The sequence below is a fragment of the Triticum urartu genome, chromosome 6 (assembly GCF_003073215.2).
Source record: "Triticum urartu cultivar G1812 chromosome 6, Tu2.1, whole genome shotgun sequence".
NCBI lineage: Eukaryota > Viridiplantae > Streptophyta > Magnoliopsida > Poales > Poaceae > Triticum > Triticum urartu.
In genome coordinates, this window is record NC_053027.1 from 378,665,861 (window position 1) to 378,689,578 (window position 23,718).

At 47.5% G+C, this 23,718-nt stretch overlaps 1 protein-coding gene across 4 annotated transcripts; it reads left to right on the forward strand.

Annotated features, from left to right (window-relative positions):
- Nucleotides 1–319: 319 nt before the first annotated feature.
- LOC125513601 lies at nt 320–6,420 on the forward strand. Of its 4 annotated transcripts, none has more exons than XM_048678749.1 (6): nt 320–612; nt 2,216–2,347; nt 2,802–2,869; nt 3,349–5,097; nt 5,234–5,423; nt 5,507–6,420. In XM_048678749.1, the coding sequence occupies exons 2-6, from the start codon at nt 2,326–2,328 to the stop codon at nt 6,136–6,138; spliced, it is 2,661 nt and encodes an 886-aa protein (XP_048534706.1). In that variant the 5' UTR covers nt 320–612; nt 2,216–2,325; the 3' UTR covers nt 6,139–6,420. The 4 variants fall into 4 exon arrangements, with proteins under 4 accessions (XP_048534706.1, XP_048534704.1, XP_048534705.1 ...); XM_048678747.1 differs by having other exon boundaries at nt 322–612; nt 5,504–6,420; XM_048678748.1 differs by lacking the exon at nt 320–612 and adding an exon at nt 664–931 and having other exon boundaries at nt 5,504–6,420.
- Nucleotides 6,421–23,718: the final 17,298 nt, after the last annotated feature.

Sequence of the window (23,718 nt, forward strand, 5' to 3'; positions counted from 1 at the left end):
AAGAACAAAAAAAATCTTTGTGCTTTTATTAAATACTCCGTATATATACATAATATAATTAAAAGTATTGTATAGATATAGATATAGATAGATGACCATCATGCCGCCACATGATGATGGCCGAGATCAGTTGAATTTACCTTCTGAATCTTTTTATATCGATATAGATATATAATTTTTTTTGAGGCAAGCTATAGATATAGATGACCATCATGCCGTCACGGGAGCATTGCACGCGGTACGCCGCGCACGTACGCAGCCCACAACGCGATAACATAATGGGCGCACCCGAACGCGGAGAAGAGAGAAAAGCCGAAAACAAGGGCGAACCAAAGGACGGATACTTTGCCGTCAAAGAAACGACGGCGGATAGATTGCACTACTCTGTTCTCTTGTAGCAGTAGCACTAGTCCTCCACTCCCCCCCGTCCCTTCACCTGATTGCCTCCACCGCCGCCCCCCCCAAGCCCCGAAACTCACCGCCCGCCCTCCCTCCCTCACCGCGTACAGCCACCTCAGCCCCGCTGCGCCATCCCCGGCCGCCGAACTAAGACACCGCCGGCCGCCTTCCAGTTCCACTGGCGCCCACTGCCCGCCGGCCGCGTCGCCTGAGGTGAGCAAGCATTCCGGCTCCATCTTATCATCCTCCCTTTCTCTCCGCGGGTTACTTTCTTGCCCTTTTTATCCAGTCTGGGAATTCCATGGGAGCACACTGTATCGAAGAAAGGCAAATGCCACCAGCGTATGGTCTCACTCGCTGAAGTTTTCTTCTGCATATGATTCGTTCTATTGCCCGCGAGCCGGTGCCCCCAGCATTCGGTCTGTGATCTCAATGAGGAAATAGGATTGATTGCTTGCCACATTTTCCTGTCATCTGGATCCTAGGCAGTTCAGCATGCAAATCTGGGGTAGACTCGATTGCTTGACATTTGGTGAGTGAAACAGAAACAATCAGTTTGGCCTGATAAAGTATACATTTTCCCCATCAAATTTTATCACTTCTCTTAGTACTAGAATCAGCAGACTTTAAAGACCCGCACGATTCTTTGGATACGTCCCGGCACCTGTGTATTATCTTGCTATAATAGCAAAGCTCCGTAGCTCTGTCATTATGTTTTTAGCCTCGTACGCCCACGCTCCGTGCTTCATGCGTCAACAGTGGATTCTACTAGTTTGATTAGCCAAGCCAACCATACATTTCTTGTGTTTTTTAACCTGCTAAATCTGCAGCTTCGAGGAACTGTCTCGGCTGCAGGTCTCGTCCGGACTGGACACATTCACACATACATACCCATACTTGGCTGATCTCGGTATCCCCACCCGGCGTAGTTTTCTATCTTAATCCTACCTAGAGTGGAGGAGCACCTGTCCTCCTCAACTTTATTACGGTCGTTTTTGTTTTCTCTTTTACCCTTCCCGTGGCTCCCATTGTCAAGATTCGACCTGCTGACCAGATTTCCTGCGAAATTCTGAAGCCTTTGGAACGGCGCGGCTGCGGCTGCCGAGATTCCTTTGTCGTCTTTAAGCATGCAGTCTCAGTATTTTGGCTGCGCATTTGTGGGTGTGCCTTTGTAATTACCCGGTCTCTGTTCGTTTCTCGTTTTAACATTTCTCTGACCGGAGGAACTGGTAACTACAACTGATATTTCTGACAGAATACGCAGTCTTTCAGACATTATGTTGTGCTGCAAGGTTCCATTTCGTGATACGTACGCTCTAGTTGGTGCCATTGGTCCATGTTTTTGTAATTACTCCTGCTCATTCGCTTATGTACTCCTACCACTTTATCGCATCCTTTTATCCGGGTAGCTTATGCTTTTTGCCATATTGCCCCGCGCTGTTTTGTCCCTGTCGAATCTCTTCGTTCTGTGCGCAATTTTTGTTTTATGTTGGTTTTAAACAGCCATATTATCTTGCACCAATATCGCCTACAATTGACGCGCTTTAAGCATGTGTCTTCTGAAGTTCTCGGAAAAGGGTGCATCCTGCTAGAGTATCTCCATCAGTTTCTATCTGCCTTAAATTCTATGGGCTTAAAATGCCAAGAGCTTTATGGAAAAGTACATTGTTGTGCTTATACATGCTTCTGCTTCCACCAAATAGCCACTAGTCTGCTGATTCTTCTTAAAGTGGTTAAGTTGGTTCGCTTGACTTAAGTTCATTGACAGCCCGCGTCGGGTTAACGAAGCTTTGTTAACCTTTTCTGTACTTTTCAGGATTCGACTCATCAGATGAATGCTCTTGAGCCAGTTCTAGTACCTATTATAACGAGGAGACGATCAATTTGTTCGACCTAAGCACAAGGACTTCTAGAGCGAATTCAGTTATGGGACAAACTCATAGAGATGGTATGTATTTTCATCTCATTTTTCCTTTTGTTAGAACTATGTTCAAGTGGGGATGTGAAAGTTCTCTGGAGACCTTGATGCTCCTTGTGCAATTCATATCCGGTTACCATCTCCGTCGGAGCTTCTTCATTGGATGCTCTATTAGCTGCTCTAATTGTGTTATTTGGTGGGCATCCGTGACATTTTTTTAATTTCCCTTTTTAGAAATTTTGTGGGGAAGTCATAATGACTGGAAATGTAGTTGGAGTCATGGGGATTAAGACTTGCAGGATTGCTGTGGTAAAATATCTATAGCAATATTCTTTTGTTTCCTGATAATGATTTGTTGCTTGGTTTTGGAAATATTCAAAATAATAATAATAATCTTGTTCATGTTTTCTATGTACATTAAAATTCTGATATTTGAAAAAAGTATGAAAATACTTTATTTAACATGTTCTTATCATGTTTCCAGTTCAAAGTTTCAAGTCAGAATTGAAGAGAACTATTGATTCGGATAAAGTTCATGTGGAGGAAAGAGATGTAAGTACCATGTATCATTACTTATACTATGGGTTTAGCAGCCTCACAATCTTGTATCAGTATATTCTTTTGATATGAAAATGCTGTATGAATTTAATGAAATGCTACAAGACACTGTAAAAGAAACAAAGAAAGAAATGTACTCCACTGAACGAAAGAACAGTATGGATTCATATCCCGGCTTGGATGGCGTTTTAATAATAGGCTATGTACTCTTGATTTTTCTTGGTTATGTAGTTTCTTGTGTTCCTAGTCGTGGAAGGGTGTACATGTTATATTGTCCCTGAATAATTTGGGCACTGTGCATCTTCGGATGGAGAGACCAAGGGAGTTATATTTTTTGTTAACTAAAAACATGTTGCTAACAGAAAAACATAGTTTTTGTATAATATGCTTCTGAAAATTTGGCCGACCTGCTCCATTTGATGATTTTTCTTGTCTTAATTCTTCTTTGTGTGCTATTGTGGATTTGTCTGCAGGCACCTGGTGGTAGTTTTTCAAGCACAAAATCAAGTACGACTTCATTAAAAATGCTATTAGCAAAAGAGACGAGTAAAGAAGTGGAGTCGAAGAGCAACGCACCAAGTGTCGTTGCAAGATTAATGGGCCTTGAGGATGATTTTCCTGCCAAAGAACCAGTTTTATACCATGCTAAGAGAGATTTTAGGAAAAGTCAATCATGTGACCACTTAACAGTGACAAAGAAGGCCGTGCAGCAGCAACAGCATCAGAATTCCATACAGTCCGTTACACAAGTTATCCATACATCCTGTGAAACAATTGAATATGATGGTGTATATGAAGGATGTGAAGAGAAAGCCAGAATGAGTTTGTTTCAGGATCAATCTTCACAGGAAGGAAGACATTCTGAGAGCAAGAGTGGTAGAATGGATACTGTCCCAGAGAAGTTCAGGCAAGGAAAAAGCCTTGCCATGGAAGAAAAGCTCCTTCATTCTGGGGAGTTAGAAGAATCTCTCCATGTTCTTAGTTCAGAGAAAGATTTTTTTCTGAAATGTCATGAAGAACCTGACCCCATTTTGCCAAGATGGATGAGCGGGCTTCACCGGACTCCGGGATCACCTCCGACAAGACGTATTACGGTGCTGAAACCGATGAGATCTGTTCAGTATAATGGTGTAAGACAATCAAGAACAGACCGGGCTATTGAGCCAAATGGACTGGGGCTCAGAAAGTTTCATCAGAGGTCTAGTTCAAAAGAAGGAACCCCTTCGCAGCCAAGTAGTAGAATAGTACTCTTGAGGCCTACCCCAGGGAAGCCAAGTATACCGAATGCAAAGCTGACGCACAAGGCAGCTCCATTTCGGCTAATTGACCGGAACAATTTCAACAGAGTATTACTTGATAATGCGGCAACCCCAGCTTCCACAGAAGTAGTGAATGATATCATTCGGCACCGCCAATATGACTCTCGTCAACGAGATGATTCTTTGTTATCTTCAACGCACTCAAACGGATATGGTGGTGATGAAAGCTCGTTCAGCGATTCAGAGGTTGATCGCAGTGGAGATTCTGAGGTTGATTATATCGAAGAAGATGGTGGCAGCTTCAGTGACTCGGAGGAAGGTAGTCCTGCATCAAAGTATTCATGGGATTACACCAGAAGATATGGAAGTCCCTACTCCGGCTCATCTTTTGGCAGGATCCCACATTTACCTGAGTCAATGGTTACTAAGGAGGCTAAGCAACGGCTTTCGCAGCGATGGGCAATGGTAACCTGTGATGAGATCAGTGAAGAGCAAGCACAGCCGCCAAGGAGCACATGTACCTTGGGTGAGATGCTCTCCCTCAATGAAGTGACGAAAGAAGATTTCACTAGTTGCCAAAAGGATGATAAAACTGGCGAGAGGTCAAGTAAGTTGCCTAGGTCAAAGTCTTCGCCAGTGATTTCAGATACATTTGATAACATGGTGTCAAAAGTTCAAGCTTCAAATCCCGAGAGCTGCAAACCAGCAACAGAGGTTTTAATGTCAAATAAAGGAAAATCATCTTTCACGGGAAGAGTTTCTGATTTTCTGTTTCCTAAAAGAAAGCCAATAAGGCAGAAAACCAACCATCATCCATCGGATTGCTTTGATGGGAGGGTTGAAGCTTGTCCTGGTGATAGTCAATCACATGGCAATCACAGTTTAGAAACTAATGAAGAACAGGCACTCCATGAAGAGAAAATTGACATTTCTGCCATGCAAAACTCTACCAGCACTTCCGAGGTAGGCGTCTTATCTCAAACATCATGAAACCCCAACAGTTTATGCTTTTTTGCTTGTGTCTAAATTCATGTAATGTTTTTGAGCGAGTGGATCTTTTCTGTCATTCCTGACTTATGTTGACATGCTTCCATGACAGGGAACTGCTTCAGTTGATGTGCCTATATCATTGATCTGTCGAAGCAGAAGACTGGATAGAGTAGGATTAAATGAAGGCCTAAACAGCACTCGCGATCAGCCCAGTCCTACCTCAGTTCTTGATGCACCCTCTGAAGATAGCAGCTGTAATGAACCTGAATCATCTGGAAGCACTACTTCCAAGAATGCGAGTAAGTATTGGTCTATGGTCAGAGTTCTCCATGTCTCAGTTTGCTTTATACTATACTGATAGGTATTCTAATTTTGTCAGAAGCTGTCTCAAGATCCTCAGCAATCGAGGCTGTTGCGTGTTCATTATCATGGGATGATACCACCTCAGAGTCACCATTACTCCGACGGCCTTACCTTCCCTCCGACGTTGATGATGATGAATCAGAATGTCATGTCCTTGTGCAAAACATTATGTCATCTTCCGGGTTAGAAGATGCACAGTCAAGCATAGTCTTTGCTGGCTGGCATTTACCCGACTGTCCTCTTGACCCAGTCCTGTGTAACAAACTCCTGGAGCTACGGGAGCAAAGGTCGTACAAAAGACTTCTATTTGACTGTGTCAATGTTGCTCTCATCGAGATCGGCGAGAACGCCCTGCTAAGCGCATTCCCATGGAGCAAAGCGCGCACCGGAACATGGAGGGACAGCTCATCCCCTGCTCTGGGGGTAGAGGTGTGGAGCATTCTGAAAGACTGGATTTACGGGGCGCGGATGTTCATGGTGAGCAAGAGGGATAACACGGGGATCATGATGGATAGAATCGTGAAGCAGGAGGTTGAAGGAAGTGGCTGGGTGAAAATGAGGATGTCGCAGGTGGTTGACATCGCGGAACAGATTGAGTGGGGGGTGTTGGAGGAGCTGGTGGCAGAAGCTGTGCTGGATTTCGCTGCTTGATTTCGACGATGAGGATACGCTTTGCAACTGCTGAATATCCATCCAGTAAGCAGCTGGATGGTGTGCGCTCTATCTTTTGACAGCTGCACATTGAATTGCTGTATGCGGACATGATTCATCTGCTTGTCTCATGACTTTGTAGCTGATTAGAAGATTGTAGTGTTCGAAAGTTTTGTAGCATTTTGTTTGATCAAATCGTAGCAATTGTGCAGTTCACCAGAATTGAGCCAAGCTTGTCTTGCCGATATACATTTCTGATTCCCGTATTTGGAAAGTTTAGCATCTGAAATGGCTCAAATTAAATGGTTCGCAAGAGGCGATGTACATTCTATTGAGAAAATCACCTGCTGCGAACTACTACCTCCGTAACTAAATATAAGACATTTTTGCAGTTTCAAACTGCAAAAATGTTTTATATTTAGTTAAAGAGGGAGTACATATCTGTGAAGAGTTAAGATAGTGAGTGAAAAAGCCGCAAAAAGTTTCACCTCTTGTCACCGACGTCCTCAGTGTCTCCAACACAGCTCTGCCCGGCGAAAATAGATTTGGAAGTAATTGTAGCCAATATTTCTTCAAGTAAGAACTTTTGACATCTGGTTGTTTGGGAGTAGGATCACGCCCATTCCCCCCGCCGTGTGAGGTGCAACTATCAGCGAATGCTACACTCTAAAAAACAATCAGCGAATGCTACAACACATTTCAGTTTGACGAAGGGGTGCTCCAGCGATTCCTAAATCATGATTAGTAATTTTGAACATTCGAAGTAAATAAAAAGTAAAAGGAAACTTCTTGAACAAACAGTCAGGGTACACCCAACAGCGGTTATTGAAGTATCACACTATTATTCGTTCAGCCCGAAAGCTATTGTAGAATAGAAATGTGAAAATAAAATGAATAAACTAAAGAAATTGCCACACATCTTGGAGAAACTAGAAAGTATCTCTTAGGCTAGTCATAGTGGGGGTAACTTAAGTAGTAACTTAACACATCCCAAGACAATTTTGCTTATGTGGCAAGTATTTAATGAGGAAAAAGGTGCTTGTGGTAACATAATATGTTACTGTAACATGGCGCTTCCCGAGGCAAAATGAGTCTATGAGCTAATAAATGAAACCATCTATGACACTACTAATATGTTACTTTGCACTATGAAGATAAGTAACTTAGACTAGTGTCATGCATATGACACTAGTCTAAGTTACTCCCCACTATGACCAGCCTTACAACTAAGAATTACAATGAGACATCTTGGAGACATCTTCTCCGTGGTATCGTTCCGTGGTCTGGGTATACTGGAATGCACCACACACAACAAGGATCTGCTCATCAAATTCCTTCACAAATTCTTTAATAAAGCTAATCTCCCATGGGTGAATCTGATCTGGAAAAAATATTACAATTCTGGGCCATCATTTGACAAGATGGAGGCTTTTATGGTGGAAAGATATTCTCAAGCTCTTGCCTGAATTCAAAGCATCTGCTTCCTGCAAACTTGGTGAAGGAAGCACCATTCCGTTTTGGCATACAAATGGCTTGATGACCCATTGATTCACAAATACCCAGAATTGCACTCTTTTGCCATGGATGATTCCAAATCTTTGGCTATGGTTGGATCCTCTGGTGACATAACTGATATGTTTCATAGGCCTCTGTTCGTTGCAGGCATATGGTCAACTCCTTGGGATTCAAAATACAATGAACAGTCATGTGTCAGCTGTTGGAAAGGATGTTTGGATCTGCAATGGTGACCAATTTTTTTCTTCAATCACAATGTATAAGAAGTTAATGGGAAATGTCAGAGGGCCAAACATTTTCAATACCCTTTTGAACAGTGCCAGTAGACTCAAGCACAAGATCTTCTTCTGGCTGGCACTACATCACATAACCAACACCAGAGCTCTGATCAGGAGGAAAGGTTTCTTTATGAATGATTATTGCTGCTTTCTTTGTGCTCATGGCACTAAAGAAACTCTGCTTCATCTTATGTAGGATTGTGATTTTGCTCTAAGGTGCTGCGATTTCTTGACCCCCAACAGAAACAGACGTCTTTCTTTTTTATTACGACTCTATCTTGGCTCTTGGACAGCTCCCACCACGTATAACCATGAATATAGTTACTCATGCTTGCTGGAACATCTGGATGCAGCGTAATGGGAAGGTTTTCAGAAATGCAGCCCCTTCCGTTCAAGCATGGAAGCACTCTCTCAGAGAAGATCTTGAACTGCTAGCTTACAGAATCAAGAGTAATTAATTGGAGAGGTAGGAGTACCCTTTTGGTAACGGATATACTCGCTCCCTTCCGATTTATAGAGCTTATCTCAAATAATTTGTTTTCCCATTTTACAAGTCTTAATTTTTTTTGAAAGATCCAGACTTGCTGGCTTTTCATTGGCTTAGCAGGGGAGAATTACAAAATTTGTGATCAAGTGATCAATGAAGAGAAAAAGAGTTACAGAGGCGTAGGAGGAGGGAGCAACATGGGCCCTCTCCCTCTCCGCTGTATAGAAAAAACCTAGGTCTATTCCTCACGTTGTTTCCCCGAAAGGGGCGCTATGGCATGTGCTCCGGCGAGTCTCCATTGCTCGATGTCTCTCCGGCAGGCCTCTATTACACTGAGTGCACTTGGCGTCTTTCCTCCGAATGTGCATCTGTTTCTTTCAAGCCAGATTTGCCAGGCGATCAAGGCCACCATGGTCTTGACTCCTCTTCTTTCCCTTGGCGCCGCGGAGTTCAGGATTGCGGCGACAGCTTCGGTTGTTGTGTTGCTTGCACTCCAGGAGGCCGGGGAGAGTGCCGCACAGCCCTCCCAGGTGGCTGCCTTTATCCAAACTCCCCTCGATGTGTTGCACTCCCAAAGCAGGTGGAAGGAGGACTTGAGGTTGCAGCAGCAAAGCTGGCAGAAATAGGGATTCTGAAAAGGGGTTTCCCCTCGCTTTATATTATAAAGCAACCGACCAAGCATCCAACACAAAAGTACAAGTACCGATCAAGTCATCAAGTCATGCTGGGGGCGCAGCGGAACTAGCCCCCCCCCCCCCCCCAAAAAAAGAGAGAGCTAATCCGGCTCGGGTGGGGGTGGCGGTGGAGGTGGTGCTGGCGAGAAGGCTGCTGCCTAGGATCGAAGGCCTGCAATGATGTTGTCAAGGATGTCCCGACCGCGCCGCTTGCTAAGCGGTCTCCAGAGCTGTAAGAAGCCACACATTTTATAAATTGTGTCAGTCGCACGGTTGAGAATCACACGCTCGATGACAAGCTTATTGCGGATACACCACAGGGTCCAAGCAAGGGTCCCCAAAGCCACCCAAGTGGCAGCTTTCCGGGGGCTAGGGAGCCTAAAGGCCTCCCCAAACAGGCCCGGGAGGTTATCGTGGCACCAGTTGCCACCCACAACCTCCCGGAAGCAACTCCATAGGAATTGAGCTGTAGGGCATCGGAAGAAAATGTGGTTGCAATCTTTCGGCACCAAACAAAGGGGGCAGAGGCCATCCCCAGGACCGCTACGCTTGCGGACCTCCGTGCCCGAGGGTAGCCGGTCTCAAACCCACTGCCATAGGAATATGCGAATTTTCAGGGGGAGTTTGATTTCCCAAAGCACGGATAATTCTGCCGGTCCCGGAGTGGGGACAATCACCTGATAAAGGGACCTAGTTGAGAAGCGGCCATTTGGCTCAAGATGCCAAGATAGCGTATCCGGCTCGAGGGAGGGGGAGCGGAGTGCAATACATTCGACTAGCTCGTCCCATTGTTCGCCTTCCCCCGCCCCGAAGGTACGGCGGAAGGCAACAACCCCCAAGTCCGCTAAGGCTACCGCTACCGATAGGAGTGGGCGGGTGCAGATCAAGAATAATGAGGGGAAGCGCTCCGCAAATGAGCGGGGCCCAGCCCACCTATCTAGCCAAAAGAGGGTACCAGAACCGGACCCCATAGTAATGGAGGTCCCAATGCGCAGGACAGACATCAGACGGATCACCGATTGCCAGAATTGGGACCCGCCTGATCTAGAGGCAAAAGCGAGTGGTTGACCACGAAGGTACTTAGCGCGAATAATCTCTAGCCAAAGGCCACCCTCCTCAGTCTGGATCCGCCAGAGCCATTTGGAGAGGAGGGCAATATTCATCCGCTTGGATGAGATGACCCCAAGACCACCCTGGTCTTTAGGCTTACAGATCTCAGACCACTTCACCATGTGGTATTTCTGTTTATTGTTCTCGCCAGCCTAGAAGAACAGGGAGAGGATTTTGGTCACCTCCTGATAGAGGGATTCATGTAAACTATAGAATCCCATGATGTACATCTGGCAGCTAATAAGGGAGGAGTTCATCAGGATCACTCTAGTGGCTTTGGATAGCCATCTCCCTTGCCAAGGCTCCATCCGCAGTTGGAGCCTGGCAACTATAGGGTGGAAGTCTTTCTCCAGTAGACGGTTGTCACTAATCGGCAAGCCAAGGTAGGTGGTCGGAAAGGACCCCAAACGATAATTCAAGCGATTGGCAATGCGTTGGGCTTCCGACGGGGAATATCCAAGCACCATGACCTCACTTTTGGCAAAGTTGATCGTGAGGCCCGACATCTCCTGAAAGCAAAGGAGGAGGAATTTGAGGTTCCGGATATCCTCATCCGAACCCTCCACCATCATAATGGTGTCATCAGCATACTGGAGATGGGTCAGGCCTCCATTGGCCACAAGATGGGGGAAAATCCCCCTAATGTGGCCGTCCTGCCTGGCCAAATCGAGTATCGAAGCTAACACATCAACCACAAGATTGAAAAGGAAAGGGGAAATCGGGTCCCCTTGCCGAACACCTTGCCCCGTTGTGAAATAAGGTCCAATTTCCCCATTGATATTAACGGTTGTACGACCGCTCGTCACTAACTGCATCACCCGAGCAACCCAATGGGGATCGAAGCCACGTTTAAGCAATACTTCCCGAAGGAAGGACCAATGGACGGTATCATATGCTTTGTGAAAGTCAATCTTGAAGAACACCGCGCGAAGGCGTTTGGTCTTGACCTCATGGATGATTTCATGAAGGACAAGGACCCCATCAAGAATATATCTACCTTTCGTGAAGGCCGATTGATTCGGATGGTGGATCCGAGGAGCGATCAGGGCCGCCCTAGTGGCGTACCCCTTAGCCAGAATCCGAAATATCACATTAAGGACGGTGATAGGACGAAACTATCTAATGTCGGCAGCTCTTGGAACTTTAGGAATCAGGGAGATGATCCCGTAGTTGAGCCGAGACATGGCTAATGTCCCCCTGGAGAAATCCTGGAATAGGTCCAGAATGATCTCTTTGACCATCGGCCAGAAGTCCTGGAAAAAGCGGACTGGAAGCCCATTGGGGCCTGGGGCCGAGGCCGGGTTCATCGATTTGACGAACGCTTCCACCTCCGCGGCATCAAATGGGGCAGTTAACGCCGCATTCTCCGCCGGGGAAACTAGCTGGTCATGCGACCAGATATGGTCAGCCAGGGCGACACCGCCCCTGGCACGACCCATAAATAACGACTTATAAAAGTCATTCACCAAAGTGCGAATCGCTGGTGGATCCTGAAGAAGATGGCCGCCCTCCCATAAAAGGGGGATGGAGCAACGTCTCGTACGGCCATTAGCGATAGCCTGGAAGTAAGCTGTGTTGGCATCACCAAACAACACCCACTTTATAGATCCGCGTTGGAACCAAAATTCTTCTTCCTTGGAGTAGATCTCTATGAGAGACTCTTCCAGGGTATATCTATGTGCCCATTCTTCTGCAGAGATCCCTGAGATATCTGCGCGAAGGTCCATAGCACGGATTTCCTCGAGGAGGGAAGCCTTCTGGACACGAAGGTCCCTCCCAATATTAGCACCCCATCCCTTCATGAATTGCCTAGACCGCTTGGACAGGTGATGCCACTCATCTAGGATTGACATCGCTCTATGGGGTTTGGATAAAGCCGACACCCAGTGAGCCTGGACGGCAGCCGTGAAGCCCGGCTGCCGCAGCCAAAAGGTTTTGAAATGAAACCGCGGTGGAGGGCGTGGACTCTCATCTCGAGAGGACAAGAGAAGGGGTAAGTGGTCAGATCCGATGCGTGTAATGGCCTGGAGAGAGGCTAGGGGGAACCGCAACTCCCGGTCGGGAGAGACAAATACCCGATCAAGCACACTAAGGGTTGGGGTAACCTGTCTATTGGTCCAGGTGTATCTCGCCCCAACCCTGTCTAACTCCAGCAGTCCTCAGTCTGCAACCCAGTCGTTGAAACGACGGATCTTCGCGAGGTCAACCTGTGCGTTGCTCTTCTCCTCCGCGGAGCGGAGGAGGTTGAAATCCCCGCCAACCACGACCGGAAGTGTCGCGGAGGCAATCTTGGTGTGGAGTTCGGCCTGGAAGGCAGCCGATCGACTATGGTCGGCAGGGCCGTAGACCACAATAACCTCCCACTTAAAGTTAACATCACGCTCCCACACCTCCATACTAACAAAGTGGGATCCATGATCCATGGATCCCACCTCGAAGGTAGCATCCTTCACACCCAGAAGGATACCACCGGAGTGTCCCGCCACCCCACTAGATGGCAACCAGTGCCAGGCGAATAAGTGCCGGCTCAGGCGCTCGAGCTCGACCAAAGAAAAATCCACCCGCATCGTTTCCTGAATCGCTACCACATCCATAGATTCATCGCGCATGTAATCAACCAGCTGCCTACGGCGGCCATCATAACCGAAACCCCGTAGGTTCCAGAATAACGCACGCATAACTACTTGCCTACGGGGTCCTCCCGGGACCCCACTGTGGAGTTGGCACTAAGGGCACGACGCAACTGAGCCGTCCACGAACGGGTCCTGCCACGGACCTCCTCGGGGACTAGGTCCCGAGGTGTTGACCTATGCGGCGGGCGCGGAGGCGGGGGGGGGGGGGGCTCATCGGCCGCAACCGCCTCGCGAGCCCGAGCAGCCGCGAGACGCCCTTCCAAGACCTCCTTGGCCTGAAGGGACGCAATCTGTTATAAGGGGGGACCTTTCTCCTCCCGAAAAACTATGGCGGAGTCCGCCGCAACTTTTGCTAAGTGACCCAACGGAACCCCCGCAAGAGCCGAAAAGGAAGTATCCTCAATCATCTCATCATCATTGCAAAAAAGAGCCGGGGTAGGATGGGAGGACGGACCTGCATCAAGGTTCCGTGCCGCGACACGGCGAGAGGCCTTATCCACGACGTTGGGAGATGGACCCACCAGGGGGTCACCGACTCGAGCCGCGCGCTCTTCCGAGCCGACGACCCAGGAGTGGAGGTAGACCGCGGGTGCCGCTTGGCCGCAGGGGGGCGGGGAGGAGCGGCCCGTGCCGTAAGCCCCGAGGCCGGCACCGATCTGATCAGATCGGACAAGGCCGGAGGCACGGCGAGGACGTTGATACGTCTCCAACGTATCTATAATTTTTGATTGCTCCATGCTATATTATCTACTGTTTTGGACATTATTGGGCTTTATTATCCATTTTTATATTATTTTTGGGACTAACCTATTAACCGGAGGCCCAGCCCAGAATTGCTGGTTTTTTTGCTTGTTTTAGGGTTTCCAAGAAAAGGAATATCAAACAGAGTCCAAACGGAATGAAACCTTCGGGAACATGATTTTCTCAACAAATATGATCTGGGAGACTTGGACCCTGTGTCAAGAAAAGAAACAGGAGGCCACGAGGTAGGGGGCATGCCCACCCCCACCAGGCGCGCCCTCCACCCTCGTGGGCCCCCTGTTGCTCCACCGACGTACTCCTTCCTCCTATATATATCCACGTACCCCCAAACGATCAGATACGGAGCCAAAACCCTAATTCCACCGCCGTAACTTTTGGTATCCACGAGATCCCACCTTGGGGCCTGTTCCGGAGCTCCGCCGGAGGGGGCATCGATCACGGAGGTCTTCTACATCAACACCATAGCCCCTCCGATGAAGTGTGAGTAGTTTACCTCAGACCTACGGGTCCATAGTTAGTAGCTAGATGGCTTCTTCTCTCTTTTTGGATCTCAATACAATGTTCTCCCCCTCTCTTGTGGAGAACTATTCGATGTAATCTTCTTTTTGCGGTGTGTTTGTTGAGACCGATGAATTGTGGGTTTATGATCAAGTCTATCTATGAATAATATTTGAATCTTCTCTGAATTCTTTTATGTATGATTGGTTATCTTTGCAAGTCTCTTCAAATTATCAGTTTGGTTTGGCCTACTAGATTGATCTTTCTTGCAATGGGAGAAGTCCTTAGCTTTGGGTTCAATCTTGCGGTGTCCTTTCCCAGTGACAGTAGGGGCAGCAAGGCACGTATTGTATTGTTGCCATCGAGGATAACAAGATGGGGTTTTCTTCATATTGCATGAGTCTATCCCTCTACATCATTTCATCTTGCTTAAGGCGTTACTCTGTTTTTAACTTAATACTCTAGATGCATGGTGGATAGCGGTCGATGAGTGGAGTAATAGTAGTAGATGCAGGCAGGAGTCGGTCTACTTGTCTCGGATGTGATGCCTATATACATGATCATACCTAGATATTCTCATAACTATGCTCAATTCTGTCAATTGCTCAACAGTAATTTGTTCACCCACCGTAGAATACTTATGCTCTCGAGAGAAGCCACTAGTGAAACCTATGGCCCCTGGGTCTATCTTTATCATATTAATCTCCTACTACTTAGTTATTTCCTTTGCTATTTCCTTTGCCTTTATTTTATCTTGCATCTTTATCATAAAAATACCAAAAATCTTATCTTATCATATCTATCAGATCTCACTCTCGTAAGTGGCCTTATAGGGATTGACAACCCCTATTTGCGTTGGTTACGAGGATTTATTTGTTTTGTGCAGGTACGAGAGACTCGCGGGTAGCCTCCTACTGGATTGATACCTTGTTTCTCAAAAACTGAGGGAAATACTTACGCTACTTTGCCGCATCATCCCTTCCTATTCGGGGAAAACCAACGCAGTGCTCAAGAGGTAGCAAGAAGGATTTCTGGCGCCGTTGCCGAGGAGGTCTTCACAAAAGTCAACATACCAAGTACCCATCACATACCCTTAACTCCTGCATTACATTATTTGCCATTTTCCTCTCGTTTTCCTCTCCCCCACTTCACCCTTGCCGTTTTATTTGCCCTCTCTCTCTATACTCCCTCTCTTTCTCTATTTGCCTCTTTTTGCCCGCTTGCTTTTTGTTTGCTTGTGTGTTAGTTTGCTTTGCTTGTCGTTATGGCTAGTCCCTTATCTTCTCCGTTGTCTCCCGAGAATGAAATTCTAAATTTTAAGCAAAGGGAGGGAGAAAATCTAAAAGATGCTTGGTATAGAATTTGCAATGCTCAAAATAGATCTACTAGGAAGCAATCTACTTCCGTTCTTCTTCGCAATTTTTATGTAGGCATTACTCCTTGGCACCGTTATGTTCTTGATACTATTACCGGAGGGAATTTTTTGGGTAGCCATACTTTTGATTCTTATAATGCTATGTTAGATTTATTTGGCTCACCTCCTCTCTTGGTTAATGGAACTATCTTAACTTTGGAGCATGTAATGCAAAGGCTTGAAATTATTGAAAATAAGGTTGCTACCGTAGAATTAATTGAAAATTTGGACAAAAAGATCCACATCCGAATCTCTCAATGTGGATCTAAAGTAGGAGTTACTTTGAAATATATTAAAGAAAAGGAACCCATAGTTAATGAGAAAATAAATCACGATTCCGTTATGATCAATAAACTTGAGAATATCATTACCAACTTGGGAACCGCTTTTTCTTCCGTAAAGAATACTCCAAGTCCTTCCACTAAAGTTGCCAAGCTTATGTATGTTCCTAAAAATAAGGGTGAATCCTCCAGTAAGGATGCGGATCTCAAATCTATAAGTATTCATCCCAATCTTTTTGCTATCATTAAGGAACCATTTGTTACAAATGAATTTTTAGTGCCTAAAAGTTTGATAATTAATAAAAATAAAGAAATCCCTAAAGATGGTAGATGCCTAATTGAAGAATTGCCTACCAAAGATGGCAATACCTAGATCTATTCTTGCTTGTTATGCCTAGTTAGGGGCGTTAAACGATAGCGCTTTTTGGGAGGCAACCCAATTTTATTTTTATTCCTTGCTTTTTGCTCCTGTTTAGTAATAAATAATTTACCTATCCTCTGTTTTGGTTGTGTTTTTTGTGTTTAATTAGTGTTTGTGCCAAGTAGAACCGTTGGGAAGACTTGGGGAAAGTCTTGTTACACTTGCTGTAAAAACAGAAACTTTAGCGCTCATGAGAACTGCTGCCATTTTTATTTGGAAAGTGATATTTAGTTAATTCTTTTTGCAGATGATTAATAGATAAATTCCTCACGTCCAGCAATTTATTTTAGAAGTTTGGGGGTTCCAGATCTTCCGCTAGATACAGATTACTACAGACTGTTTTGTTTTTGACAGATTCTGTTTTTCGTGTGTTGTTTGCTTATTTTGATGAATCTATGGCTAGTAAAATAGTTTATAAACCATAGAGAAGTTGGAATACAGTAGGTATAACACAAATATAAATAAAGAATGAGTTCATTACAGTACCTTGAAGTGGTCTTTTATTTTCTTTCGCTAACGGAGCTCACGAGATTTTCTACTTTAAGTTTTGTGTTGTGAAGTTTTCAAGTTTTGGGTAAAGATTTGATGGATTATGGAACAAGGAGTGTCAAGAGCCTAAGCTTGGGGATGCCCATGGAACCCCCAAGATAATCTAAGGACACCTAAAAGCCAAAGCTTGGGGATGCCCCGGAAGGCATCCCCTCTTTCGTCTACTTCTATCGGTAACTTTACTTGGAGCTATATTTTTATTCGCCACATGATATGTGTTTTGCTTGGAGCGTCTTGTATGATTTGAGCCTTTATTTGTTAGTTTACCACAATCATCCTTGCTGTACACACCTTTTGAGAGAGCCATACATGATTTGGAATTTGTTAGAATACTCTATGTGCTTCGCTTATATCTTTTGAGTTATATAATTTTGCTCTAGTGCTTCACTTATATCTTTTAGAGCACGGTGGTGGATTTGTTTTATAGAAAATATTGATCTCTCATGCTTCACTTAGATTATTTTGAGATTTTTAAATAGCATGGTAATTTGCTTAAAATCCTAATATGCTTGGTATACAAGATTAATAATAAAACTTTCTTATGAGTGTGTTGAATACTATGATAAGTTTGATACTTGATAATTGTTTTGAGATATGGAGATGGTGATATTAAAGTCATTCTAGTTGAGTAGTTGTGAATTTGAGAAATACTTGTGTTGAAGCTTGTGATTCCCGTAGCATACACGTATGGTGAACCGTTATGTGATGAAGTCGGAGCATGATTTATTTATTGATTGTCTTCCTTATGAGTGGCGGTCGGGGACGAGCGATGGTCTTTTCCAACCAATCTATCCCCCTAGGAGCATGCGCATAATACTTTTCTTTGATAACTTGTAGATTTTTGCAATAAGTATATGAGTTTTTTATGACTAATGTTGAGTCCATGGATTATATGCACTCTCACCCTTCCACCTTTGCTAGCCTCTCTAATACCGCGCACCTTTTCGCCTGTATCATACACCCACCATATACCTTCCTCAAAATAGCCACCATACCTATCTATTATGGCATTTCCATAGCCATTCCGAGATATATTGCCATGCAACTTTCCACCGTTCCGTCTATTATGACACACTCCATCATTGTCATATTGCTTAGCATGATCATGTAGTTGACATCGTATTTGTGGCAAAGCCACCATTCATAATTCTTCCATACGTGTCACTCTTGATTCATTGCATATCCCGGTACACCGCCGGAGGCATTCATATAGAGTCATATTTTGTTCTAAGTATCGAGTTGTAATTATTGAGTTGGAAGAAAAAAAAAGTGTGATGATCATCATTATTAGAGCATTGTCCCAGTGAGGAAAGGATGATGGAGACTATGATTCCCCAATAAGTCGGGATGAGACTCCGGACGAAAAAAAAAAAAAAAGAAAAAAGGCCATAAAAAAGGCCCAAATAAAAAAATGAGAGAAAAAGAGAGAAGGGACAATGTTACTATCCTTTTACCACACTTGTGCTTCAAAGTAGCACCATGATCTTCATAGTAGAGAGTCTCTCATGTTATCACTTTCATATACTAGTGGGAATTTTTCATTATAGAACTTGGCTTGTATATTCCAATGATGGGCTTCCTCAAAATACCCTAGGTCTTCATGAGCAAGCAAGTTGGATGAACATCCACTTAGTTTCTTTTTGAGCTTTCATATACTTATAGCTCTAGTGCATCCGTTGCATGGCAATCCCTACTCACTCACATTGATATCTATTGATGGGCATCCCCATAGCCCGTTGATATGCCTAGTTGATGTGAGACTATCTTCCCCTTTTTTGTCTTCTCCACAACCATCATTCTATTCCACCTATAGTGCTATGTCCATGGCTCACGCTCATGTATTGCCTGAAGATTGAAAAAGTTTTGAGAATGTCAAAAGTATGAAACAATTGCTTGGCTTGTCATCGGGGTTGTGCATGATTTAAATATTCTGTGTGGTGAAGATGGAGCATAGCCAGACTATATGATTTTGCAGGGATAACTTTCTTTAGCCATGTTATTTTGAGAAGACATAATTGCTTTGTTAGTATGCTTGAAGTATTATTATTTTTATGTCAATATGAACTTTTGTCTTGAATCTTTCAGATCTGAATATTCATACCACAATTAAGAAGAATTACATTAAAATTATGCCAAGTAGCACTCCGCATCAAAAATTCTGTTTTTATCATTTACCTACTCGAGGACGAGCAGGAATTAAGCTTGGGGATGCTTGATACGTCTCCAACGTATCTATAATTTTTGATTGCTCCATGCTATATTATCTACTATTTTGGACATTATTGGGATTTATTATCCACTTTTATATTATTTTTGGGACTAACCTATTAACCAGAGGCCCATCCCAGAATTACTGTTTTTTTGCCTGTTTTAGGGTTTCGAAGAAAAGGAATATCAAACGGAGTCCAAACGGAATGAAACCTTCGGGAACGTGATTTTCTCAACAAATATGATCCGGGAGACTTGGACCCTACGTCAAGAAAAGAAACAAGAGGCCACGAGGTAGGGGGGTGCGCCCACCCCCACCTGGCCCGCCCTCCACCTTCGTGGGCCCCCTGTTGCTCCACCGACGTACTCCTTCCTCCTATATATATCCACGTACCCCCAAACGATCAGATACGGAGGCAAAACCCTAATTCCACCGCTGTAACTTTCTGTATCCACGAGATCCCATCTTGGGGCCTGTTCTGGAGCTCCGTCGGAGGGGGCATCGATCACGGAGGGCTTCTACATCAACATCATAGCCCCTCCGATGAAGTGTGAGTAGTTTACCTCAGACCTACGGGTCCATAGTTAGTAGCTAGATGGCTTCTTCTCTCTTTTTGGATCTCAATACAATATTCCCCCCTCTCTTGTGGAGAACTATTCGATGTAATCTTCTTTTTTTGCGGTGTGTTTGTTGAGACTGATGAATTGTGGGTTTATGATCAAGTCTTTCTATGAATAATATTTGAATCTTCTCTGAATTCTTTTATGTATGATTGGTTATCTTTGCAAGTCTCTTCGAATTATCAGTTTGGTTTGGCTTACTAGATTGATCTTTCTTGCAATGGGAGAAGTGCTTAGCTTTGGGTTCAATCTTGCGGTGTCCTTTCCCAGTGACAGTAGGGGCAGCATGGCAAGTATTGTATTGTTGCCATCGAGGATAACAAGATGGGGTTTTCTTCATATTGCATGAGTCTATCCCTCTACATCATGTCATCTTGCTTAAGGCGTTACTCTGTTTTTAACTTAATACTCTAGATGCATGCTGGATAGCAGTCGATGAGTGGAGTAATAGTAGTAGATGCAGGCAGGAGTCGGTCTAGTTGTCTCGGACATGATGCCTATATACATGATCATACCTAGATATTCTCATAACTATGCTCAATTCTGTCAATTGCTCAACAGTAATTTGTTCACCCACCGTAGAATACTTATGCTCTCGAGAGAAGCCACTAGTGAAACCTATGGGCCCCGGGTCTATCTTTATCATATTAATCTCCTACTACTTAGTTATTTCCTTTGCTATTTACTTTGCCTTTATTTTATCTTGCATCTTTATCATAAAAATACCAAAAATATTATCTTATCATATCTATCAGATCTCACTCTCGTAAGTGGTCTTATAGGGATTGACAATCCCTATTTGCGTTGGTTGCAAGGATTTATTTGTTTTGTGCAGGTACAAGGGACTCGCGCGTAGCCTCCTACTGGATTGATACCTTGGTTCTGAAAAACTGAGGGAAATACTTACGCTACTTTGCTGCATCATCCCTTCCTCTTCGGGGAAAACCAACACAGTGCTCAAGAGGTAGTAGACGTTACCGGAAGGAACACGAGGCGGGGCAGGGGAGGAGGGACGGGGAGAGGAAGCCGGGATCACCGCCATGCCCACGCTACTCGTGTTGCTGACGCCGCCATCGGAGGAGGAAACCTGAGCCTCCATGAAGATCGGAATGACGACACTAGGAGGCAAGGTTGCCGCCTCGTCAAGCATAGCGGCGATTGCCGCGATGTCCTCCTCCATCTCACCCGAAGCATCCACAGGGAGGATCGGGGTGATGGCCTTGGAGCGGGACGGAGGGACCGCTACACCAGTCCGGGGTGAAGCACCACGGTCATCCCCGGAGTCCTCGTCCGAGCGTCCCGAAGCCGGAGAGCGACCCCTAGGACGGTGGCGTTGATCACGACCAGAGGGAGGCCCACCATCGCCCTCAAGATCCGAGTCGGCCTTAGGGTCCGAGCCATCCTCAGGGTCCGCAAGGGAAGCGGAGAGCGCCTCTTCCACGGGGACGTGGAGATCGTAACCAGCATCGTTGAAGAACATCCGCAGGGTCATCTGGAGCTTGGAGGGGTCCGGAGTCTTGAGCTGGAAATGAACGGCCGGCCCCTTAAGCAGCGAGAGAGGGTTAACCGACACAATCTTGCCCAGGAGCCGGGACATGCCCCGGATGGCCCCCTCCACACGAGCGATGGAAGGAAGCCCATGAATCTACACCCACACGGTGGAGAGAGAGGCCACGACGAGAGGATCCACCGAAGGAACCGATATGCACACCTTCAGTTGATGAAGCGCTAGGGTCAACTTGGCACTGTGGGTGCCATAGCGGAGGCTGACAGGATCAGGGAAGACTGTAGTGAACTCCCGATCAGAAATGGGAGAAACCTCCCAGTCCCAGTCCGGCTTGAACAGTTGACGGAGTTCTTTAGCAATGATCCCCATGGACGCCGTCTTGCCGTCTAGGACTGAGATGAGGGCAGTCGGGGAGGAGGAAGCCGTCGGCACTGGGAGATCCGTTTGGAAGAAGCCCAAATCATCACGTGCGTAGCCAAAGAGGCCAAGAACCCCTGTTGCCGGATGGTCAGGGTAGAGCGTGGTGGGATGATCGGCACGCTTGCACTTGAAGCAAGCGGGCGGCCGAGTGCAGTCGACCTGGCAGTGCCCCTCCACCCCATAATTGAAGCATGTCACCGCCGGGGCCGGTGGAAGGGGAGTCACCGCCGTAGGCACAGTGGGGGGGGGGGGGGGGGGGGGGGGCGGGGGGGGGGGGGGGGGGGGGGGGGGGGGGTTGGAGATGGAGGATGCCGGGGCGGATGCGACCGCGACTTGTTGATTCGCCGCGCGTTTCTTCTTCTTCTTCTTCGCGAAGGCACCTCACCCATTGCGATTGTTGGGACTGGAAGGCGGAAATTGCGCCTGGTGCCGCGGGGGATCGTAGCGCCGCGGGGGTGATGCCTCAGAGCGGCCGGAGCGATCCGGAGAGCGGGAGCGGCGAGGCGGAGACCGGCGGTCCTGGTCGGGGCCACGGCCGCGCCACTGCTTTGGCGAGCGGTCCCGCGGATCAGCACCACGCCAACCCCCCTCAAACGCGGACGCCTCCCCCTTGCCCTTGAGCATCGAATCACGAAGTTCGGCCTCCCGGCGGGCACCATCCGGCGAGGGATGGCGCGAAGCTTAGGCCGCCCCACCGTCCCGGCCATCGGCACGCCGCTTAGGCCGAGGGGCACCATCGCCTTGCTCGTGAGCCATGGCGGGAAGGATCCGAGACGACGTGCAAGAGGGCGGGGTGGGAGAGGATGGCGGTGGTGACGAGAAGGAGGGAGTCGGGGTGGGGAGGGAGGGAGATGGGTCAAGCCCTAGCGGGAGGGCAGGAGCACGCTCTAAGAGCGGCCCGATCGCAGAGGCCAAGGGGAGAGGCGGCCCAGCAAGGGCAGGCCCAACGGGAGAGGCCCAGGACGGTCCAGGATCCCCACCTCCCCCCACAGGCCCAGTGGGGGGCCCTGGGGTGGCCGAGCCACATGCGTCGACGGCCCACCTAGGCCCAGCCCACAACCTGACCGAGGGAGGGGAGGGAGTAGGGTTTCCCCCCTAGGAGGCCAGGACGCCGCCGGCGGCGGGGCGTCGCCCGCCGCAACCGCCGATGCCCGGAAAGGCCAAAACTTGAAGCTGCGAGGGACGACCCTGGTCGAAGCCAAGCCGGCCAAGGGACCCGCAACCGATGCCAACGCACTCGATGGGAAGTCTGACGAGGGAGAGCGCCATGAAAATGCCGCCCGCCCCAACTCCGATCGACCGGCCACCCCCCAAGCTCGCGCTCGGGCCCCTCGGCCACGACGACCAGCCGGACGGCCGGCGCCCTGCGACAGAGGGGAAGGTGGTGCGTGGTGGGCCTTCGGCCGCACCCGCAAGGGTAGGGGGAGGGGGAGGGGAGGGCACCGGGGCGGACACGGACTCGGCGGCCGCCACCGCCGCCGCCAACCGGTCACCGAAGCGGCGAGGAGGCCGTGGAAGCCTGGCGGCAACTGCGGCGGCGTCCAGCCGGTCCTCCTCCGCCGCCCAGTCGGCCCAACTGTAAGCGCGCGTCGCTGCAGAGGCGGACGAGGGCAGAGGAAGAGAGGGCGATGAGGCAGGGCAGGGGGGCGAGGGGCGAGGGACAGGAGGAGGGCGGCCGCACCGGCCAGGCGCGGCGCGCCGGCGGGCACGGCAGGAGAGGCGGGGGCGAGGGAGAGGCGGCGGAGGAGGCCGGCGTCGTCCCCGTGATCGCCATCGTAGTTTCCCTCACCTCACCCACCGTTTCGAGATCACACCCTTTTACCCATCCAGGGGTGTAACAATTATATAGTACCCGCAATTGATCCGATCACCATTAGTGATCAGACACTCGACGATGGTACGATGTAGACTTCCTACGGGATCTGGAAATCGATGTAGGTGTGCGCCGCGCTCAGCAGTGTCTGGAGAGTGGAAACCGGGGGCGCTGGGTAGGGATTTTCCCATCCCCTACGTTGCAGGCGATCGTTGCATCAGAGCCGGTTGTGGTGGAGCAGCCGGAGATAGAACATGATCTTTCCAGGTGCTCAGATCTTCCATACCAGGCTTTTCATGGCCGAGGTTGGTTGCGAAGGGAGTTGAGAGTTGTACGCTGACCTCGCCGTGTAGTGACCATCGGCTTTCCAGGTGATCTTGTCCTCGATC

Excerpts from the sequence above, each read along its gene's own strand:
- LOC125513601 (XM_048678747.1), top strand. The coding sequence starts at position 2,326 with ATGGGACAAACTCATAGAGATG. Across the intron at positions 5,098-5,233 it reads ACTCTACCAGCACTTCCGAG|GGAACTGCTTCAGTTGATGT; the intron begins GTAGGCGTCTTA and ends CTTCCATGACAG. Across the intron at positions 5,424-5,503 it reads CACTACTTCCAAGAATGCGA|AAGCTGTCTCAAGATCCTCA; the intron begins GTAAGTATTGGT and ends TAATTTTGTCAG.